This window comes from Dendrobates tinctorius, unplaced genomic scaffold, assembly GCF_039654945.1.
Source record: "Dendrobates tinctorius isolate UK_male_01 unplaced genomic scaffold, ASM3965494v1 ptg000075l, whole genome shotgun sequence".
In the NCBI taxonomy this organism is placed as follows: Eukaryota; Metazoa; Chordata; class Amphibia; order Anura; family Dendrobatidae; genus Dendrobates; species Dendrobates tinctorius.
The window spans coordinates 31,172,688-31,196,901 of NW_027361743.1; the positions used below are offsets into that span (position 1 = coordinate 31,172,688).

The 24,214-nt window shown below is 46.1% G+C and overlaps 1 protein-coding gene across 2 annotated transcripts in view; it reads right to left on the reverse strand.

Annotated features, from left to right (window-relative positions):
- Nucleotides 1–494: 494 nt before the first annotated feature.
- The window catches only part of URAD (ureidoimidazoline (2-oxo-4-hydroxy-4-carboxy-5-) decarboxylase), a 98,459-nt gene continuing 74,739 nt past the window's right edge, over nucleotides 495–24,214 (reverse strand). For both annotated transcript variants that reach the window (XM_073583352.1, XM_073583351.1), the window contains one exon: nucleotides 495–1,037. In XM_073583352.1, the coding sequence (XP_073439453.1) occupies nucleotides 682–1,037 (356 nt within the window). In that variant the 3' untranslated portion in view covers nucleotides 495–681. The remainder of the gene's footprint in view (nucleotides 1,038–24,214) is intronic.

Genomic DNA, 24,214 nt, shown 5'->3' on the forward strand with positions numbered 1-24,214 from the left:
CCTGAAGCTGTTGCCTATGCGATTGGCTCCCATTGAATTCAGTGGGGTTGGGGTATGTTCGACGAACCGTTTGGTGAATATCGGGACGTTCACCGAAATGAAACCGAACCTTGAAAGGTTCGCTCATCTCTAGACTGGAGAACATTTGCTACAAATATTGAATCAGGCAAAAACACATGAAAACCTTTGGTGAGCTAAAAAAAGAAAAAAAGATGGAAACATGTAAAAAATAGTCTTAATAAAAGGGCACAAGTGGAAACATGAATGTGGTACAATGTAAAAAAGGTGCAAAATACCAAAAAACTCGACAAAAAACGGGCGCAGATGCAATAATGAATCAGACCCAAAATTTCCCTAATGGAGTGTTGGTTAGAGATCCATATGATGCCACAAGGAGCATGTATGGTTCTGTAATGTGCAGCGACAAGAATTCACTGTATCAGAACGTCTTCGGTACTCATCCGAGATGTCAAAAACTCACTAAAGATTTAAAAGCTAATTTAAATTGTATTTTATTTTACATTTAGAATTGAAATAACATGGAAATTCTTCTATTCCCGTAATTATGATGTCATGTCTTTAGTAAAACACAAAATTGACAGTGAATTCCGCCATTACAAGGTCACATTCCCTTAGATATTTCCTAATTATGCTCCTATGTAAATTGAAGTTTTCCAGTTATTACAGTTTTGTGGGCAAGGAAGAACCTTTGCATACAATATCTTGCAATCTCAAGTGACAAATCTTTTTAACCTCATCAATTCCCTTGTGAAGTTCTTCCGATGGAGTGTTTAGAAGACGAACGGTCAACTCTTCCATTATTTTCTCTTTGTCTGCCATTTTCGCACATATTACAAAAGGAAACCCAAACTTCTGCTTGTAGCGGGTGTTCAGTAGAGTCATCCTCTCGCTTTCCCTAGAATTTAAGGAAGTGAGCCCTGCTTGTCTCTGCTCCTGCTGTGACTCCATTGTTAAGGTCCCACTTGTCAATTCTCTTCCGGCCAGGTCAGGATGACACCTCAAGATGCCTTCTTTTCCTATGTGGAAATAAAAACAAAAATACAAAAAGTTATAAAAAAAATAGCTGACCTAGAGTTTTTTGGATTTTGTGAACCATACATTATCCCATTATATTAATAGTTTTACTTATATTTTTCACAGTGTCTAGTACAGAACAGGACGGACTTTATTGAGAGACACCAGTGAGGGCTTTGTTGGTAGGGTTGTGATTATATGGCAATAAAAACATTTGGTCATTACACTGAGTAACCAGGAGAATAATGCAATAAGGTTGTGGAATTTATGGCTTCCCTCGAGCAGAGACAAGATAAGAACTTAAGGCTATTTCCAGTCTTTTCAAGCTGAGCCCTTCAAGGCTTTGATGTATTTCAACTTACAGAGAATTCTATTCTATTTGGTGGAAATGTCCCGGAACTATTGATGGTCACTGGGAAATATTTACTAAACTAATGTATGTTTTTCACTGTCCCAAAGAAGTGGGGGTTGCTGATGTCCCATTGTTTACCAAAATGACCAGGGTACCCTTGTCCACACTCACTTTTATTTTATTTTCCAGCGAAATGTCCTAGTAATATTAACATAAAATATATATCTGGTCAATCTACTGCAAGCTAAAGGGCTTGACGAGTATTTCTTTAAAAACTAACCCTTTCACGACATAAATTTTTATTTTTTCTTGCCATAAGTTTTTTTTCTATATTTTTCCATCACGTTTTATCCATATTGAGGAATTGGTTTTACATGAGACTAGCTGTAGTGTTGGATTACACCATTTATTTTCCCATATAATTTAGTGAAAAACAGGAAAATAAATTCCAAATTGGGAAAAAATGGTGAAAAAAATGCAATTCCACCATTGTTTGTTTGTGTTTTGTTTTAATTGTGTTCACTGTACGGTGAAAAAATGACCTGATCACAAGATTCTTCAGGCTAGTGAAACCAAATTTGTAAAAAAAAATTCATATTTTGATGGGGAAAAAAAAATCAGCAATGTTTTGTGTCACTATTTTCTGAGGTCTGTAGCTTTTTACATTTTTTTTGGTCAATGGACCTGTATTGCGGCTTGTTTTGTTGAGTGGAGAGCGTATGTTTTTACTAATACCAATTTTAGGCACATACAAAGCATTTTATTACTATTTTTTGCAAAAGATTGTTTACCTAAAAATGGCAATATCGGCTAGCGTTTTTTTTCTTTACAGCATTTACCCTATGGCTTAATTCATTTTATATTTTTAGATATCGGACTTTTACAAATAGGGCAAGAACAAATGAGTGTATTTGATATTTTTTATATTTGAATCAAGAAATGAGGGTGTTCTAAAATTTTATATTTTTATTCATTTATACTTTACTTTTTAGGCCCGCCTAGGGGACTTGAACCTGCAATGAGTATTACAGTATATATTAAAATTCACAATCTTCTATGAAGCCCAGCCATGGTCGGGCTTCATTGGGGAACAAAGATGGTGGAGATTGGGGCCTTCAACAAAAATTTTGTTTGTATCTTAGATAAATTTGAGCAACAAAAATGGGTAGAAATAGCATCTGAGAGCAAAATAAACCAATAAATAAAGCAAAGCAAAGTGTTAAAAAGGTTTGTTCAGTCATATGTAAATGTCACCCACATACACTTTTAGTATATGGATATCACAGGTGAAGCTGAGTGTTACTGAAGGGACCATAAAAAGTATAGCATTCATAATAGGCACATCCAATAGACATATCAAGTAAAAAACAAAAACCTTTAAGGCTACGTTCCCACGATGAGCTTTTTTGGTCCATTTTTGATGTTGCATAATTTCTGCACCATTTCTGGACCCAGTAAGTAAAATAGGACACTGGAAAATTAAAAAAAAAATGCAGAATAAAAAAAAACTTGCAAAAAGCTCATTGTGGGACTAAGGCTAGTTTCACACTTGCTTTTTTTTGCAGCGCGTTTTTCCCGCAAAAAAACGCATTGAAAAAACGCATACATAAGCATACAACTGCTGCGTTTTTTTCAAGCATTTTTATGAGCATGCATGAAAAAAACGCAGCGTTTTTATGCGTTTGTATGCGTTTTTAGCGCGTTTTTACCGCGTTTGCGTTTTTTTCCAACATTTTTAGGTGGCCCCTCACACTACCCAAACCATGACTTTACTAACCCTAACCCTGACCCTAACCCTAACCCTAACCCTGACCCTAACCCTAACCCTAACCCTGACCCTAACCCTTAACCAAATCATACTTAACCCTAACCCAAACCCTAAACCCTAACTAACCCTAACCCTAACCCTAACCCTAACCCTGACCCTAACCCTAACCCTAACCCTGACCCTAACCCTAACCCTAACCCTGACCCTAACCCTTAACATAACCCTAACCCTAACCCTAACCCTGACCCTAACCCTAACCCTGACCCTAACCCTTAACCAAACCATACTTAACCCTAATCCTGACCCTAACCCTGACCCTAACCCTAACCCTAACCCTAACCCTGACCCTAACCCTTAACAAAACCATACTTAACCCTAATCCTGACCCTAACCCTGACCCTAACCCTAACCCTAACCCTGACCCTAACCCTAACCCTAACCCTAACCCTGACCCTAACCCTTAACAAAACCATACTTAACCCTAATCCTGACCCTAACCATGACCCTAATCCTTAACAAAACCATACTTAACCCTAACCCTGACCCAAACCCCAACCCTAACCCTGACCCTGACCATAACCCTAACCCTAAACCCCCTTAACTAACCCTAACTCTAACCCAAACCCCTAAATTCCATGGTTTAAAAAAAAAAACGCATATGCAAAAAAACGCATACATGAGCATGCCAGTGCGCACATATGCGCATCCATAGGCTATAATGGCCATTTTTAGCGCAAAACGTGCGCATATGTGCGCATGCGCTTTTTTGCAGGGCCAAAAAATGCAACATGCTGCGTCTGGAAAATCCCAACGCACACCCCAAAAAAACGCAGCGCATGAAAATCGCATACATGCGCTTACCAGCGCGCAGGTATGCGCACCCATGTTAAATATAGGGGAAAAAACGCATGCGCAGGTGTGCGTTTTTTTCCAGCGCTAAAAAACGCAAATGTGAAACCAGCCTTAGGCCACGTTATTATTAATTATTATAGCATCATTTATTTCATGGTGCTTTACATGTGAGGAGGGGTATACATAATAAAAACAAGTACAGTAATCTTAAACAATACAAGTCGCAACTGGTACAGGAGGAAAGAAGACCCTGCCCACTTGGACTCACACTCTACAATGTATGGGTGAGGATACAGTAGGCGAGGGTAGAGCTGGTCGTGCAGTGGCTTGGTCGATCGGTGGTTACTGCAGGTTGTAGGCTTGTCGGAAGGGGTAGATCTTCAGGTACTTTTTGAAGGTTTCCATTGTAGGCGAGAGTCTATGTTGTGGTGGAGAGTTCCAGAGTAGGGGTGATGCACGGGAGAAATCTTGTATGTGTTTGTGGGCAGATGAGATATGAGGGGAGTAGAGAAGCGATCTTGTGAGGTTCGGAGGTTGCAGCAGGTAAGTACCGGGAGAACGAGGTCACAGATCTATGGAGGGCAAAGGTTGTGGATGGCTTTGCATGCCATAGCTAGGGTTTTGAACTGGATCTTTGGGTAATGGGAAGCCATTGCAGGAATTGACTGAGGGGAAAGGCTGGGGAATAGTGGGGGGACAGGTGGATTAGTCGGGCAGCAGAGTTTAGAATAGATTGGAGGGGTGCGAGAGTGTTATAGGGGAGTTCACAGAGCAGGAGGTTGCATTAGTCAAGGCGGGAGATGATGAGGGCATGGACTAGGGTTTTTTGCAGATTCTTGGATAAGGAATGTACGAATCTGTGAAATGTTTTTGAGTTGAAGTCGGCAGGAAGTGCAAAGGGCTTGGATATGTAGTTTGAAGGAGAGATCAGTATCAAGGATTACCCCAAAGCAGCGAGATTGTGGGACTGGGGAGAGTGGGCAGAAATCAGTTTAATGGATACGTCCGTTTGGGGAATTGAGTGAGATGGGGGAAAGATTATGAATTCTGTTTTGTCCATATTAAGTTTTAGAAATCTAGCGGAGAGGAAGGATGAAATAGCAGACAGACATTGTGAGATTCTGGTTAGTAGGGAGGTGATATCTGGTCCAGAGATGTAGATCTGTGTGTCATCAGCTTAGAGGTGATACTGAAAGCTGTGAGATTCTATGAGCTGTCCCAGGCCGAAGGTGTAAATAGAGAAGAGCAGGGGCGCTAGGACTGAACCTTGTGGGACTCCGACAGATAGGGGGCGAGGTGAGGAGGTGGTGTGCGATTGGGAGATACTGAATGTCCAGTCTATTAAGTATGACAAGATCCAAGATAGGGCCAAGTCTGTGATGCCAAGAGATGAGAGTGTCTGTAATAATAGGGAATGGTCCACTGTGTCAAAGGACAGGTCCAGAAGGAGGAGGATAGAGTAGTGTCACTTGGCCTTGGCAGTTAATAGGTCATTGGTGACCATAGTTAGGGCAGTTTCAGTGGAGAGGTGCAGCCAGAAGCCAGATTGTAAGTGGTCTAAGAGGGAGCAAGAAGAGAGGTGGGCACACAATTCAAGATGTTGTTCCAGTATTTTTGAGGCATAGGGGAGAAGTGATCTAGGACGATAGCTACATGCATAGGATGAGTCAAGAGAGGGCTTTTTGAGGATAGGTGTGATTGATGCATGTTTAAAGCTTGAGGGGAAAACACCAGTTGTTAGTGATAGGTTGAAGAGATGCGTTAGGGTTGAGATGAAGACTGTGGTGAGGTTTGGGATGAAGTGGGATGGTGTTAGACTTTAGGAGGTACTCCTGGAGTGGACTCGCTGGACCGTGGCAACGAACCTCCCACGGGCGAGCTGACCAGGTGGACCACCCCCTATACAGGGAGTGTTAGGGGCAGAAACGCGGGCAACTATCACCACAGCAGCTGGTACCCAGGGAAGGACACAGGAGTCAAGACAGGAGGCCAGAGAGGCTGGCGGATGGTTTCCCCAGGACAGGAACACGGAAGGCGGACAGGACTGGTAACACGGGCAAGACGGCAGGGACCAGGCACGGACTGGAGGACACAGCTGGAAGGGTAGGAGGGAACGGAGTCACGGACTACCAGGACCTAGGGGAGAGAACAGCGGATAGGATGGATTAGATATAGGCAGGAGAGCGGAGGCTGCAGGCAGAGGCACGCACAGCGGGAAGTGGGGCCAGAATCACTAGCAGGGCACAAGTGATAATCAGGCACCGCCAGGAGGGAGAGGCGGCCTGATATAGGGAATGTGTCAGGGACTTCTGGGTCATCACCCCCCCAGAGCAGAGTGAGGAGAGCGCGTGCCCTCAGGGGGAATGGAGGGCGCGTGCACTCCTGAACACAGTGTGAGCGCACGCCCATCGAGGAGCAGGAAGCCAGGCAGGGCCGCGTGCCCGTCGGAGCGCAGGAGACAGAGTGGGAGCGCGCGCTGGGTAAGTGTGCCGGGAGGTGGCGAGCAGCGGTGAGGACCGGGGCGGCTGCAGCAGCGGCATGGGAGTCAGCAGTGACCGGGACGGCCGCAGCAGTGGCGTGGGAGCCGGCGGGGACTGCGGCAGCAACTGGGACGGCCACAGCAGCGGCGTGACAATACCCCCCTCCCTACGCGCCCCCCTCCGCAGACTGGAAAGAAACTTAGCCAAAATTCGAGGAGCCTGGATATTCTCCCGAGGCTCCCAGGATCTCTCTTCGGGACCAAAGCCCTTCCAATCAACCAGGAAAAAGGTCCTCCCTCTTTGCTTTTTCATGGCCAAAATGTCTTTAACCTCAAACACATCGTCAGCGGAGACCGGTGGAGGTGAATAGGTAGCAGAGGCATGGAACCGATTGAGGATGACAGGTTAAGAAAGGTACAGGAAAGATGTATATCTTTGTACCGTGTTAGCCAGTAGATAGAAAAATATTCAGGATTGAGAGTCCTCAGTAGTTGATACCTTTTAATGGCTAACTGAAAAGATGGTAATACATTGCAAGCTTTCGAGACTACTCAGGTCTCTTCATCAGGCTAGACTAATACAAAATCTGAAGTCACATATTTATGCACAATACAGCCTAGAAAAAATGCAATAGATAAGACAAGTGACGTGAAGCAGAACTATCAATATGGGAGAGGGAGAAACATAAATATAAACATTGGACCAGTTCATAGATAAGGAGTCTGGATGTTTTATGGTCCTCTGATTGGGGTCTAGTTCTGTGTTGCCCTGCAAGGTTTTAAAAGGAAATTCCTTAATTGATGTAAAAAGACATAAATCCATGCGACACATTCATTCCAGCACTGAGAGTGTCAAAGTTCGTCATAAATTTGTACTCCCAAACTCGTCTCTCTATCTGAGATGTGAAGTTACCTGAGATGTGAGATGTAAAACCTGTCCATTTATAATGACCACGGACAAGATAAAGATACCCAACTCACATCAGGACTACAAGATCCCAGGTACTTTCACCTGCATTACATCTAATGTGGTGTACTTAATTATTTGTACTAAATGTCCAACTGGGGGTCTGTATGTGGGGGAGACAGGGCAAAAGCTTAGAACAAGGATGAATGCTCATCGTCACACAATAAGAGAAAAAAGAATGGATCTACCTGTGGCAAAACATTTCTGTATCCCTGATCACAGCAGCATGGATATGAAATTACTGGTATTGAAAGGTAACTTCACATCTCAGATAGAGAGACGAGTTTGGGAGTACAAATTTATGACGAACTTTGACACTCTCAGTGCTGGAATGAATGTGTCGCATGGATTTATGTCTTTTTACATCAATTAAGGAATTTCCTTTTAAAACCTTGCAGGGCAACACAGAACTAGACCCCAATCAGAGGACCATAAAACATCCAGACTCCTTATCTATGAACTGGTCCAATGTTTATATTTATGTTTCTCCCTCTCCCATATTGATAGTTCTGCTTCACGTCACTTGTCTTATCTATTGCATTTTTTCTAGGCTGTATTGTGCATAAATATGTGACTTCAGATTTTGTATTAGTCTAGCCTGATGAAGAGACCTGAGTAGTCTCGAAAGCTTGCAATGTATTACCATCTTTTCAGTTAGCCATTAAAAGGTATCAACTACTGAGGACTCTCAATCCTGAATATTTTTCTAGGTTAAGAAAGGGACACTTGAAAGGAATTAGGTATGTGGAGCGAGGCGGGGAGCCGCAGTTTTTAGGAGACATCGTTGATACGAGCCAAGACCTCAAAGGGTCCAATGTATCGGGGTCCCAGGTTATGCGAAGGGATCTTTAGGCGAATGAACTTGGAGGGTAACTAAACCTTATCACCCGGATGATATAGTGGGGAATCCAAGCGTCTCTTGTCTGCGTGTCTTTTCACCCTGTCACGTGCTAACTCGAGAGCGGTCTTGGTCTCCTGCCAGATCCTGGAGTAATCCCCGGACAGAAGATCTGCCGCCGGTACACCCGAGACAGGAGGAACCGGTAGAGGTACACCCGGATGTTGCCCGTAGGTGACAAAAAAAGGTGACTTGGCAGAAGACTTGCTGATGTGATTGTTATAGGCGAATTCAGCCGACGGGAGTAAGTCAGACTAGTCATTCTGGTGGGCATTAGAAAAATGAAGGAGATAGTTCATCAAATTCTGGTTAGTCCGGTCTGCTTGACCGTTGGACTGTGGGTGGTACGATGAGGAAAAGTCAAGTGTGACGTCCATAGACCGGTATAGGGCTCTCCAAAATCGAGAGGTGAACTGGACTCCTCTGTCCGAAACAATATGCTGGGGCAGTCCATGGAGATGGAAGATGTGATGGATGAAAACTTTCGCCAAGTCAGGCGCTGAGGGTAACCCAGGAAGAGAGATGAAGTGTGCCATCTTGGAGAATCTGTCTACCACCACAAGGATGACGGTGCAGTCTGCAGACTTGGGTAGATCGGTAATAAAATCCATGGCAACGTGTTGCCAGGGAGCCGAAGGAACTGGAAGCGGGTGAAGAAGACCAGAGGGCAGCTGCCTAGGAACCTTGTGTTTGGCACAGGACGGACAGGAGGCGACAAAACTTCGGACATCCTGGAGAAGAGTAGACCACCAGTAGTAGCGGGACACAAGAGCGAGCGTCTTCTTAAAGCCGACATGACCTGCAAGTTTGGAGGCATGCCCCCAGCGTAAGACCCGTCTGCAGTCTTTCTCTGGCACAAAAGTTTGACCAGGAGGTGGCGAAACTAACATGACAGGTGCCACCGTGATGAGCTTGGAAGGATCTAAGATGTGCGTGGCTTCTTCCTCAATATCTGCGGACAAGAAAGACCTGGACAAAGCATCAGCCTTGAGGTTCTTGTTGCCGGGACGGAAGTAAAGTTCAAAATCGAATCGGCCGAAGAACAGGGACCACCTGGCCTGCCGAGGGTTGAGTCTCTGTGCTGATCGAATGTAAGCTAGGTTCTTATGGTCCATGTAGATTGTAAACGGATGTACGGCTCCCTCCAATAAGTACCTCCACTCCTCCAGGGCTAACTTGATGGCAAGCAGTTCCCTGTCTCCAATGGAATAGTTCCGCTCTGAAGTGGAGAACGTCTTGGAAAAAAACCCGCATGTAACATGCCGACCGGAGGGGGATTTTTGAGAAAGCACGGCTCCGGCCCCAGTTGCCGAAGCATCAACCTCGAGGATGAAAGGTTTGTTAGCCTCTGGGCGATGGAGCATGGGTGCCGTGGCGAAAGCTTGTTTCAGAGACAAGAAGGTGTTCTCGGCCTCGGATGGCCAGACGTGAGGGTTAGCTCCCTTGCGGATCAAGGAGGAGATGGGACCGGTCAAAGAGGAAAAATGAGGAATGAACTGCCGGTAATAATTTGCGAAGCCAAGAAATCGCTGAATTGCCTTAATGCTGTGGGGGCGTGGCCAGTTGATCATGGCAGACACTTTCTCTGGATCCATGCGTAAGCCTGAGTCGGAGATGATGTAGCCTAAGAACAGAAGGGAGGGCTGTTCAAAGGCGCACTTCTCCAGCTTAGCATACAGGCAATTCTCCCTCAGGCTCAACAGTACTTGACGGACATTTCTCCGGTGGGCGGACAGGTCAGGAGAGAAGACGAGGATATCGTCCAGATATACCACCACACAGGAGTACAGCAGGTCTCGGAAAATGTCATGTACAAATTCCTGGAATACTGCAGGAGCGTTGCACAAACCGAAGGGCATGACCAGATATTCATAGTGCCCATCCCTGGTGTTGGAAGCGGTGTTCCATTCATCTCCGGAGCGAATACGGATGAGATTGTAGGCTCCATGGAGGTCTAGTTTGGTAAAGATTCGTGCCCCTCGCAGCCGATCGAATAACTCAGGGATGAGAGGAAGTGGGTACTTGTTCTTAATTGTGATTTCATTAAGACCCCGATAGTCGATACAAGCACGAAGAGACCCATCTTTCTTCTTGACAAAGAAGAAACCTGCTCCAGCGAGTGAAGACAACTTCTGGATAAAGCCTCTGGCCAAATTTTTGTGAACGTACTCGGTCATGGCTTGGGACTCGAGGGGATTCAAAGGAAAAATTTGCCCCCAGGGTGGAGTAGAACCCGGAACAAAATCGATCGGGCAACCATATGGCCGGTGCAGGGGAAGACTCTCTGCCTCCCTCTTGTTGAAGACGTCGGCAAAGGCCCAATAGGCCGAAGGCAGACCTGCAGGTCCCGTGGCCGGTAGCGAAGTTTTGAGAGGCTGTACTGGAAGGAGGCACTTAGTCTGGCAAGACTGACCCCAATGAAGAATGTCTCCAGATCGCCAATCCAGGACAGGTTCATGTACCCTTAACCAAGGAAGACCTAAGAGCAATGTATGGGATAATGAAGGCAGCACGAAGAAAGCTGTCTTCTCTCGGTGCAAGGCTCTAATCTGTAACTCCACCTCTTCGGTGACCAAGGTAACAGTCTCGCGCAGGAGAGCACCGTCGACTGAAGCTGACTGCTGGGGAACCTCCAAGGACCTGACAGGTATCCGCAATCTTTTTACCACCTCGAGTTGGATGAAGCTCCCTGCTGCCCCTGAATCAATATAGGCCTCCTCAGAAAAATGTTTGGAACCCAGGATCAGGAAAACAGAAAGGGTCATGGGTAGAGAGGTATCACTAACACCTAGGCAGGCCTCTCTTACCTGTCCTAGGCGGAGGCGTTTCCCGGCCTCACCGGGCAGGAATGCAGGAGATGGGTGGCGCTGCCACAATAGAGGCAAATTTTTCACAGTCTTCTACTAGGCATTGCTACTGCCAAGTTTCCTACTCCACACTGATGTAGGGCAATACCCCGAAACAGCTGTCTGTGGATGGATACCATGTTTTGGCATAGGTGGTTTCCTTCATTGGAGACTGCCCTTCTCGTGGTTGTTCCTTCCCGGGGAAAGACCTGGCTAGTCATTGCTTGCGCTGAGAAACATGTGGTGGTGTCTCCACGGCTTGTGTTTTGCATATTTTTACATATTTCCCATAAGGGATGGGGGCAATGTTCTAGAATCACTGCGTTGAGAAACATGTGATGGTGTCTCCGCAGTGTTGGATGTTGATCACCATGAGTTCATTCATCCTCATTTTTCATAGTCTTCTACTAGGCATTGCTCCTACTGGCCAGTTTCCTACACCACACTGATGAGGGGCAATACCCTGAAACAGCTGTCTGTGGATGGATACCATGTTTTGGCATAGGTGGTTTCCTTCATTGGAGACTGCCCTTCCCGTGGTTGTTCCTTCCCAGGGAAAGACCTGTCTAGTCATTGCTTGCATTGAGAAACATGTGATGGTGTCTCCGCGGCTTGTGTTTTACATATTTTTACAATAGAGACAAAGACCGTGTGTAAGTCTTTCCTGGCGACGCTGCTCCGCTGGTTTGAGTTGGTCCACCTGCATGGGCTCCGGTGCTGAAGCCGCGGTGGAAAATCGCGAGCGAGGAGGACTGCGTGTAGATGGCAATGAACGAGGAGGTCTTCTTTCCCTGGTGGCTTCGCGGGAACGCCCCTGGAAATGTAGATCGATACGCATTGCCAGGGAAATGAGGTCATCCAAAGACGTAGGGGTGTCTCTCCCAGCCAACTCGTCTTTAATTCGAGAGGACAAACTGCGCCAAAAAGCCCCTACCAGAGCCTCGTTGTTCCATCCTAGCTCGGAGGACAACGTACGGAACTGGATGGCGTACTGCCCCACAGAGAGAGTACCCTGGCGGAGATTGAATAAGGACTTGGTGGTTGAGACCAGGCGACCGGGCTCGTCGAAGACTTTACGAAAAGTCTCCAGGAAGGTTGCAAGCTGGGAGACCAAAGGATCATCTCGCTCCCACAAGGGATTTACCCAGGCCAGCGCCTCACCCTCCAAGTGGGATACCACAAAGGCTACTTTGGCTCGGTCGGTGGGGCACTGCTGAGGCGACAATTCGAAATGCAGCTGGCATTGGTTAAGGAACCCCCGACACAGCTTGGGATCTCCGCTATAGCGTGGAGGTTTAGCCAACCGGAGTGATGAATGCGGAACAGCCGCCTGAACCGGGGCAGCAGCTGCGGTCTGGAGAGCTAGCAGGCGGTTCTCCACCGAGGCCATGTAATTCAAGATATGGGCCTGAGTGTCACGCTGCTGGGCAAGCTCCTGCTGGAGACCGGCGATCTGGGAGGCACTCCCCGGATCAGAGGTCTGCAAGGAGGACAGACGTGACTCCATGGATTTGAGGAACGACATTATCCTCGCCTGATTTTCCCGGAGGAACAAAAGTTCCTTTTGGGTCGGGGTACCAGCGGGATCCATGGCCTGATTATTCTGTGAGAGTTTAGGAGGTACTCCTGGAGTGGACCCGCTGGACCATGACAACGAACATCCCATGGGCGAGCTGACCAGGTAGACCACCCCCTATACAGGGAGTGTTAGGGGCAGACTATCACCATGGCAGCTGATACCCAGGGAAGGACACAGGAGTCAAGACAGGAGGCCGGAGAGGCTGGCGGAGGGTTTCCCAGGACAGGAACACGGAAGGCGGACAGGACTGGTAACACGGGCAAGACGGCAGGGACCAGGCACGGACTGGAGGACACAGCTGGAAGGGTAGGACGGAACGGAGTCACGGACTACCAGGACCTAGGGGAGAGAACAACGGATAGGACGGATTAGATATAGGCAGGAGAGCGGAGGCTGCAGGCAGAGGCACGCACAGCGGGAAGTGGGGCCAGAATCACTAGCAGGGCACAAGTGATAATCAGGCACCACCAGGAGGGAGAGGCGGCCTGATATAGGGAATCTGTCAGGGACTTCCGGGTCATGACCCCCCCAGAGCAGAGTGAGGAGAGCGCCCTCAGGGGGAATGGAGGGCGCGTGCGCTCCTGAACACAGTGTGAGCGCGCACCCGTTGAGGAACAGGAAGCCAGGCAGGGGCGTGCGCCCATCGGAGCGCAGGAGACAGAGCGGGAGCGCGCGCTGGGTAAGTGTGCCGGGAGGCGGCGAGCAGCGGTGAGGACCGGGGCGACTGCAGCAGCGGCGTGGGAGTCGGCAGTGACCGGGACGGCCGCAGCAGCGGCGTGACAGATGGGATCGGGTCAAGTGTACAGGTGGTGAGATGTGATCTTGAGAGTAGAGTGGAGAGTCGATCTTCTGTAATGGTGGAGTTGGTTTTGGAGGAGGGGGGCTGGGCAGTTAGGAGAAAGGGCTCTGTGGGTTGACGACCAAAACTATCTCTGATGTTATCAATCTTCTGCTTGAAAAATGAGGCAAACTCTTCAGCTGAGATGAGTGTAGAGGGAGGATGTGCTGGGGGACAGAGGAGAGAATTGAAGGTGTTGAATAGCTGTTTAAGGTTGTAAGACAGGGAGGATATGAGAGATGAGAAGTAGGTTTGTTTTGCTGCAGCAAGTGTGTCCTTGAAAGTAGTGAGGGACAGTTTGAATGCGATGACGTCCTCCTTGGAGTGGAATCTTTTCCAACTCTGCTCAGCAACCCTGGAAGCCTGTTTCAGTTCTTTGGTCAGGCTAGTGTGCCAGGGCTGTCTGTTGATTTTGCGAGCTTTGGTATGTGTAAAAGGGGCAACCGATTACAGAGCTGCAGCTACTGTGGTGTTATATAGAGCAGCAGCGACATCCGCATTATGTAGGGAACTTATGTCTATAAGAGATAGGAGGGATTCAGACAGTGAGTGTAGATTGAGGTGTTTAAGATTTCTGCGAGGGTGTGCAAGTTTGTGGCGTGGGGATTGTGGACCTGGAGAGGAGAGGGAAGAGAATGTAAGTAGGTTGTGGTCAGAAAGAGGAAGAGGTGAGTTAAAGAGGTTAGATAGGAGAAAATGAGGTCCAGTGTGTGGCCATTTTTGTGAGTGGCTGCAGAAGACCATTGATTGAGGCCAAAGGAGGAAGTGAGAGATAGTTTAGTGGCAGCTGAGAGAGTGGGGATGTCAGAGGCGAGGAAATGAAGTAGCCCGGTGGTGAAGTGGTCAAAGAAGGTGGTGGCTGGCCCTCGGGGGCGGCAATTGACAGCCAGTTGGAGGTTGCAGGGGGAGTAGATGCGCACAGAGTGCACCTCAAAGAAAGGGAGGGTAACAGAGGGTGGCACTGGGATTGGAGTGAAGGAGCAGTTATCTGACAGGAGAAACCCAACTCCTCCACCATGCTTGCTGCTGGGGCAGGGGGGGCTAGGAAAGGTGGAACCCACCATATGAAAGTGCAGCAGGAGAGGCTGTGTCAGAGGGAGTGAGCCAGGTTTCGGTGATGGTGAGGAAGGAAAGTTTTATCTCTATACATAAAAATGAATGTGTGTGTGTGTGTATCACCAACCAATCACGAAGCATCTTTCATTTCACCAGAACTGTTCAAAAGAAGCTGAGCTGTAATTGGTTGCTATGAGCAACAGTTTTCCTTGCAAACAATCACTAAGCATCTCTCATTTCACCAGAGCTGGTTAAAAGTAGCTGAGCTGTGATTGGTTGCTATGACCAACAGTTTTCCCACTTGACAACACCTCAGCAGACACTGACATGGTGGGAGAAATATAGAATCCCTGGGAACATAAGCTCCCAGCCATTGCCTGCCCCCCTGAAAGGGGCAGAGAGCACATGACAGAAATGAATCCCCCCTCCCGTGCCTATATCCCAATCACACATCCTCCATCCTGTAGGCACATCTGTTATGATGAGTCACCGAAGGAGGAAAAAACAAAATACCCGCTAAGTCCAGAAAAACCAGCGAGGTTGGCAGCTATCGGATTGCAGACCCCTGAACCTATCCACAACAACTAGCAGTAGCCGTGGGGGGTTCCTACGGTGCCCTAGACCCCTCGATCACAGCCGGAGAACTACATAGCCTAAAGACAGAAAGATGAAAAACTAAACTGCCCCAGAGCAGACCCCAAAGCAATAGGCAGCCCCCAACATATAATGACGGTGAAGCAAGATGAAAACACTAACACAGATAGAAAGGTAGGTTGAGCAAATGATGGGGCCCAAGCTAACTACATAGGACAGGATAGGAAAGCTGCTGTCTGCCATCTGCAAAAACCAAATCAAATCAACCAATCAAAATGAGCCAACTGACTGATAGGAAAAACAGGCCCTGAAGTCGCTAGGCTTCAAAAGACTATATCAGCACTCAGGTATATTCTGAAGACAGAGCAAAAGATCAACAGACCTGAGACAAAAATGGAATTCAGCTCACCCCCGGCTGGGGATGGCAGAACTCCCAAAAAACAAGGCAAAACAAAAACAAAACTGAAGAGTACAAAGCAGAGCAGAAAAACTTAGCTTTGAGATGCAGGAATCAGACTGGTCTCCAAGAATCCAGCAGGAAAATCACCAGCCAGGAAGAAGGGCGTCGGCAGCCTTATATCCAGTCCTCAATTCCAGCCACCCAGTCATCATCTAGCTGCCCAGGTGTTTGGTAATCCGCCTCACTACCTTCCTTCACCAGAGGAGGGAGTTCATCAGACCTCAATGATGAAGGGAAAAATGAACTCACAACACACATCTTCCCTCTTAAAGGGATCATTGGTATGGAGGTCAGAGCAAATCCATCCAGCGCTTTGGTTCTGACCCCAGGCCTATCTTAAAGGGATCCCTGGTATGGAAGTTATGACTGTTCCACTCAGCTCTGTGGTTCTGACCCCAGGGTCTCTTAAAGGTATCATTGGTATGGAATTTAGGGCAAATCCACTCTGCGCTTTGGTACTGACCCCAGGCCTTTCTTAAAGAGATCTCCGGTATGGAAGTCAGGGAAAATCCATCCTGCACTTTACTTCTGACCCCAGGCCTTTCTTAAAGGGATCCTCGGTATGGAAGTTAGGGCAAATCCACTCAGCACTCTGATTCTGACCCAAGTCCCCTCTTAAAGAGGTCCTCGGTACGGAAGTGAGGGAAAATCCACTCTGCGCTTTGGTAATGACCCCAGGCCTCTCTTAAAGGGATCTCCGGTATGGAAGTTAGGGTAAATCCCTCAGCGCTCTGATTCTCACCTCAGGCTTCTATTAAAGGGATCAATGGTATGGAAGTCAGGGCAAATCCACTCAGCACTCTGGTTCTGACGCCAGGCCTCTCTTAAAGGGATCCCCAGTATGGAAGTTAAGACCGTTCCACTCAGCGCTCTGGTTCTGACTCAAGGCTGTCGGGATGATGTGGGATATTAGTGGTAGTTGTCCAGTGGCTCTGGCTGACAGGATGATGTGGGATATTATGGGTAGTAGTCCGGTAGCTCTGGCTGACGGAATGATGTGGGATATTATGGGTAGTAGTCCGGTAGCTTTGGCTGATGGGATGATGTGGGATATTAGTGGTAGTAGACCGGTGGCTCTGGCTGATGGGACGATGTAGGATATTATGGGTAGTAGTCCAGTAGCTCTGGCTGACGGGATGATGTGGGATATTAGTGGTAGCTGTCCAGTGGCTCTGGCTGATGGGATGATGTGGGATATTAGGGGTAGTAGTCCAGTGGCTCTTGCTGACGGGATGATGTGGGATATTATGCGTAGTAGTCCAGTAGCTTTGGCTGACAGGATGATGTGGGATATTATAGTGAATGTGGCTATGCGGAATGGATGGGGCTCTATACTCAGCTTTATATATATAGATATAATCATTATATTTTGTTATAACTAACTGTAGTTAGTTACTGTGCCTGGGCAGCACCGGGCTCTTCTGCTAGTTAGTAATAAAAAGATCATGGATGTAGGATAGTTTGTTGCAGACAAAGCAAGCATTCCATAGAGCTCCTGTTAGTGGGACTGGGGTAGCAGGGGCTGGGCGAATGGGTATAAGGTTAGAGAGGTCATGGAAAGTTGTAATAGAGCATGGATGGGAGGTAGAAATGACAGTGGGGATGTGGTGAGGAGGACCAGGATTTGGAGTAATACCACCGGCAGTGAGGAGGAGCAGATAAATTGATAACAGGTGGGAGCAGGAGAGGCCATGGGGGGCTGACTGAGTTTGGAGACATAGGATTGTATTTTGAGGAAAAGTTCTAAGGAGGAAGTGAGATGGATGGGGAGGATGGAGGGTGAGATGAATAGTTCCTTACTTGGTGTAGGGATTAGGGGGTTAATAGAAAGTGAAGGATTATAGGGGTGAGAGTCAAAACTAACAGAAACATTGTTTACAGTGACTATCCAGTTACCTTCAGTTCCCTTCTGGTTCATTTCTGGATTAATTCTGAGCATCACACTTGTATAGTACACACTTATGTGATACACACTGCAGACTAAAGGCGTTCAGACATTGAGTATTCGTTGAACTTTTTTAACCTCAGTATTTGTAAGCCAAAACCAGGAGTGGGTGATATTGACGTGTTTCTATTATACTTTTCCTCTGATTGTTCCTCACCTGGTTTGCGCTTACAAATACAGAGCTAAAAGGTGAGTATATCTTTGGGGTTTTTAGGAAAAAATGCGTAACAGAGGGTGTTGACTTTTATTTCAAATAATGGACTTTATTCTTGCTGTTTGTTCATTTTCAAAACTTATTATTTGGTTAGTAATGGGGGTGTCTTATAGATGCATCTCCATTATATACCCCTTGGCTTGGTGTCTGCTGACAATACAAAGATGACATCAACTCTAACCTTATTACCCCATTTGCAACTGCCGCAGGACAAGTGGGGAGACCAAGGCTGAGCACTAGATTTCTGGGGTGGCTGAGGGCTGATGTTGGTAGCCTGGGAGGTAGGCAATATCTCTGACCCCTTCCCAGGTTATCAATATAAACCCACAGCTGTCTATTTAGTCTTTGCTGGTTTGATTCTATGAGGTACCCTATGCCATTTATTTTTCTGGGAACCACGTGAACGCACCAGGAAAGGCTAAGCAAACAGCTGTGAGCTGTTAAAAGCCTAGGATCCTTTGGGGATATTGTTCCCTTTCCCAAAATGTTAATATCAGCCTCTAGCCGTGGGCTTTCCCTCTGCTGGTTCTGAAAATTACGCGGAAGCCCAAGCCATTTTTTTTCAAGTCTTAATTTGACACAGGAGGGACATGTGTCCACAAGTTTGTGGTCTCTATACTCCTAACTATATTCCGGCAAGATGTGTCTTGGCTCACTCAATACACTTGCACTGAGCAAGGCCACGCATGTTTAGTTAGCATGTGACCACATGTATGCAAATCACATACTTATGGTCACGCATCAGTTGCTGGCACCGGAGAATCCTCACAGCTCGCAGTGCACACGATGTGAGGATTCACAAGTCTCCAGTCACATAGAGTAACTGCAGACGTCCAGCCTAAGGCTGGACAACCCCTGTATTAGGCTATGTTCACATGTTGTGTTTTTTTTCTGCAGACAAAACCTGCTCTCTTGGCAGTAAAGAAGCTGCTTAGAAAAAGCAGATTTCACTGTGTTTTATGCTGGGTTTTTCATGCTGATACATTTTTAGCACCTGTTATTGAGTTTTCTGCACCAAAAATGCAGTAAAACCTGATATCTTCATTATTGGTTGTGTTTTTACTCATTCACATTGTTTTCTATGGGTGAAGATAAGTTGCAAAAACACTGAAAGAAGTGACATGCTGCAGTTATCAAAAACGCAGCAGTTTTCCAATTCAGTGAGGGGAAAAAAAATAAAGTGCGCATGAGATTTCTGAAATCTCATAGCTTTTGCTGCTACTGTAAAGCACAGCTTTTATTTTGCATAAATAAGCAGCAAAAATGCAACATGTGATCATAGCCTAATAGCTAAACAGAGTAGACAAATTTATGTCTATTTCAGATTTGGTTGCTGACAGTTTTACCTTCACTGACACATTGTAGAAAACTCTCATGTTGTGTTCGCAACATTTGTTCAGGACGGTTCCCTGAAAATTGCCCACAGGAAAATTGCTCACATGGAAAATTTCCCACACGGAAATTTGCCCACACAGGAAATTGCACACACAGGAAATTGCCCACACAGGGAATTGCCCACACGGAAATTTGCCCAGGCGGAAAATTGCCCACACAGAAAATTGCCCACACGGAAAATTGCCCACGTGGAAAATTGCCAATTTCAGTATCACAAAGTTTCAGATCTATGATATTTGAGGTGCAAGGTGAGGATGTCCACATGATATGTGATTAACTTGTGATTTACAGTTGACCTAGTGCAAAACTGCAAAAATGCAAAGATCTGTGGTTTGTAGCAGTCTGTCATTATCAGCAATAGATAGATATAGTCTGCTCTCTTCTCTCATTGATTCTGCCTTACTCCTCCCACCAGCTCAAAACAACAGCACATGCAGAACCAGCAGCAGTGTGATCCAGAGGAGCCATCACTGCTATCAGTACTCACAAAAGTATCACTGTATTATCTGTGGAGTTACATGGACCTGCAGGTCACATCTAAACATTATCATCTCAGTGGAAACCCACCAAAAGCAGGGTGCTGCTGGCAGAGATAGTTGTTCCTGGAAATCCAGAAGGCACAGCAGAAAGGTGAGATTCTGTCACTTTTACCACCTTGTGTTCTTGCTGAGAATGTATATGTTTTTGCAGTGGTGTAACTGAAGTCTGATTGGCTCCAGTGCAAAATTTGGACCTGCCCCCCCCACACACACACGTTGGTCAGATGTATGGGGTCCTGTTGCATTCTAAATTCTATAAAGACTTATGAATTGCCCCCCTCCCCCTTCATTATGCAGTAATGTCCCCCATCCTGGTATATATGCCCATCATCCTGGTGAATATGTCTGCATCCTGCTATATACAGTATGTCCCAATGCTGGTATATATGGTCCCCATCCTGATATGTATGGTCCACATGGTCTCCATCCTGGTATATATGCCCGCTTCCTGGTTTATATGTCCCCATCCTGGTTTACATGGTCCCCAATCCTAGTGTATGTGTCCCCGTTCTGCCCCTAATGCATAATTAAAAACAAAAACATTCTACTCACCTCTCCTGTGCTCCCACCTCGCCCTGTGTCTTTTGTAGCCACCGCACAGCCCGGCAGCTGACATCGGAGCGTGCGCCATTGTCATGCGCAGTTCCCTGTGGCTGCACCTCTGACGTCAGCTCACAGCCAGTGCAACTGCAGCATGTATAGCAGTGCAGGGACCCGACGGGTCTCTTCAACACGATGCATGTCATCTGGATCTTCAATGAGGACGGAGATCCAGCAGAAGCAGGCAACTGTACCCCCGTGCCTTGTTGTGGCCTTGATCCCTTGAGGTGGAAGTGCCATAGCAGCGCCGCTCTCCCATTGATTTCAGTGGCAGTGAATCTGGTGCCTGCACTTCCTTCCCTGTCCACTTATGTCTACCAAGAATAACAGTGAACAGATCCTACATAGTTATGTATCATACACATATACTGCAGCTGTAGGCAGGCATAGGATGAAACAAAATGCAGAATGGATTTGAATAAGGGTCTCTAGGCCCACACACACCACTCTGAGAGTGGAATTATTTTTAGTACTCAAGTAATCGCAGGAACGTGGGATGTCATCACAGTAGGAGACAGATCAAGAGTTAACAGATTTATTAACAAGTAAACTTCGCACAGGGAGTGATGGGAGACGGGGGTAAGATAAGGATTTGGGTAGAACTAGGAGCTCAGTAGGGATAGGCCAGGGGTAAACGATAGTTCAATAAGTAAAAGGCAGAAAAACTTATCAGTCTGTAGTCGTCTTGATTGCAGTGTCTCGGTTCTCCAACGATAGCACCGACAACAGCGGCACGTGATGTCTCGAAGGTTTCCGGTTTCCGTAGGGAAGGCGGTTTCAATCCACGGGGCATGAGGAGAGCCCTTGATGAATGAGGGGAGCTTCCACACTCCCGAATGTCAAACACTGTGCTCAGTTCAGTACAGAGAACCACTGGAGCGAGGCCTCGCTCGGAGCTTTATACGGGTACTTGAATAACAGGCTCTGGCCTAGTCACTTGTTGGTTACTGCACCGCGCACACAACACAGTGTCTGGCGTCCAATCTGAGCCACCTCCCGGCACGGAGAATAGTGGGGAACCATCAGTCGGTAGTCCTTCTGCAGCTGAACGACATGCAGGAGATGAGTCAAGTCGCCCTGCATTCACGGGGTACTCTGCTCTCACAACCGATATGGCACCTGACCATCCACTTAGCTTTCCCACCTGGACTCTGCCCAATTGCCGCACGCAGTGCTTTTTAATGCTGCCCCGCCAGCCGCAGTCACATGCAAGGGTCGGTCCTTGTCCGAAATTCTTCCCCCCTGCAACATTGGTAACAGCCCCGGTGGTTCTGGAACCGGTGTGAGAACGGTACTCCCGATCTTGTCCTTCCTCTTACAGCACAGTGGAATGACAACTCGTAAGAATAGAATCTGTCCTCTGGGACTAGGTATGAGTGAACCGAACCTGTAGAACCTGGAGACGTAAACTGGGCCCACATACCTTTGTTTCAATCCATTCTGCATTTTCTTTACTGTCCGTGTTGTGCTGTATTGTATTTCAATTGAGCCCATGGAAGTCAATTAGCTTCCCTTGTTGACATTATTTCAAATGGGCCTTACAGCGTTCCCTCACCCCCATTGTTTCCAATTGGTAATCGTGTCATTCCTTATTTTTTTTCAATAAAAGTGTATTTTGAGTTCACCTAAAGTATTCTATTTCTTCTTGTAGTGCAAACAATTTAGTTTTGAAGATGCCAGAGGAACAACAAAGTTATGATTTACCTGGGGTTTGAATATCTTGCATTTCGTACTATCAATGCAGTGGTGACTTGGAGATGTCGACTGCATCACTCTTCAAAATGCCATTTAATTCTCAAAGCAAAAGATGGCAACGTAGTTCAAGAACCAACAGAACATTGTCATGACTCCTACCCTCAAAAAGCAGAAGCAAACATTGCCAGAAGCAAAATGAGAGAAGATGTGAGAGCAGTAAGTGCTACTCCTCATAATGTGATGGGAAAGGTGTTGTCTGTGTTGAGTAATGATGTATTGGCCCGTGTGCCAAGACAATCATCTCTTGCGAGTAGTCTGGTCTATCATAGAACAGATGGAAATTTGCCTAACCCAAAAACTATACATTTTTGCATTCCGGAAAAGTATAGTCCACTGATGCTTCATGATTCAGGATAGGATGATCGAAACAGAATTCTGGTTTTAGGAGACAGAGATCTTATGGGTCATTCCATGGTAACTTAAGTTACAACACAGTTAGTAACATACGTTACAATAAGTTTACTTCTCTTAAAGTAATGGTATTGTAACGTAATTTACCATCAGCTTTGTAACGTACTTTACTACATTGTGTTGTAACATTAGTTACCAAGTAATAACACTGTATTTTGTATTTAATTTGTATTCTTGAAAAATCAAACTGTATTGAAATCTATTGAGAATAGTTTAATGTACAATATACATTCACTCATTTAAGTGTCTGCCTTCAAAGAACAGTCTGTAGCCATTAGTTACTCAGTTTTTGGCTTGTGAATGTAATGTAAGTTACCATGGAATGACCCTTATGCTTGAGCTGAACAAAGATACTATCTATGGAGATGGCACCGTTGATAAAATGCCCAATATGTTTTACCAACTGTACACTTGGCATGCCAAGGTGGGTAAGTCATATCCGCCATGTTTGTACATTTTACTACAAAGAAAGGACATGAACACGTATAAGAGAATGTTTGAAATAATAAACCTATTGATTCCATATCTGGCACCTCAAAAGGTTTCAGTGGATTGTGAGAAGGCTTGTATGACTGCAGTAAGGATTGTCTTTCCACTTGCTGATGTTAAAGGGTGTTATTTTCATCTTTGTCAGAGTCTCATTAGAAAAATAAAAAATTTTGGTTTGAAAACAGAATATGAATCTAATATCAACATAAAAATTACACTGAAGTCTCTTGCTGCATTAGCCTTTGTGCCAATTGAAGATGTGTTTTTGATAAGCTTGCTGCCACATTCCCAGATGAAGAATGCTATAATGAAGTGCTCACATACTTTTTTTCTACATGTATTTAGGGTGCAGCTGGTAGAAATCCTCAATTTCCTATAAGAAAATGGAATCATCATGATGTAGCCCTGGAACAGTCACCAAAAACCACAAACTGTTGTGAGGGATTTCACATTGCACTTAATTCCATGTTCCACTGCAGTCATCCCAGCTTGTGGTTTCTCTTTGATGGATTGCAGAATGACCTGGCTTGCCGCAAATTAACACTGGCTAATGCACAGGCAGGTCGCCTTGAGAAAAAAAAGAGAACCTATGAGGCGTGTATCACATGGTTGCAACTTCTGTACAGGACTATCACCAGGTGGAAGATAAACTAAAGTACTGTATATACTCGAGTATAAGCCGACCTCCCTAATTTTGCCACAAAAAACTGGGAAAACTTATTGACTCGAGTATAAGCCTAGGGTGGAAAATGCAGCAGCTACTGGTAAATTTAAAAAATAAAAATAGATACCAATAAAAGTAAAATTAATAGAGACATCAGTAGGTTAAATGTTTTTGAATATCCATATTGAATCAGAAGCCCCATATAATGCTCCATACAGTTCATGATGGGCCCCATAAGATGCTCTATACAAAATACACCCCATATAATGCTGCACAAAGGTTAATAATAGCCCCATAAAATGCTCCATAGATTATGCCCCCATATGCTGCCCCATAAGATGCTCAATAGATTATGCCCCCATATGCTGCCCCCATAAGATGCTCCATAGATTATGCCCTCATACACTGCTCCCATATGCTGCTCAATAGATTATGCCCCCATATGCTGCTCCATAGATTATGCCCCCATATGCTGCTC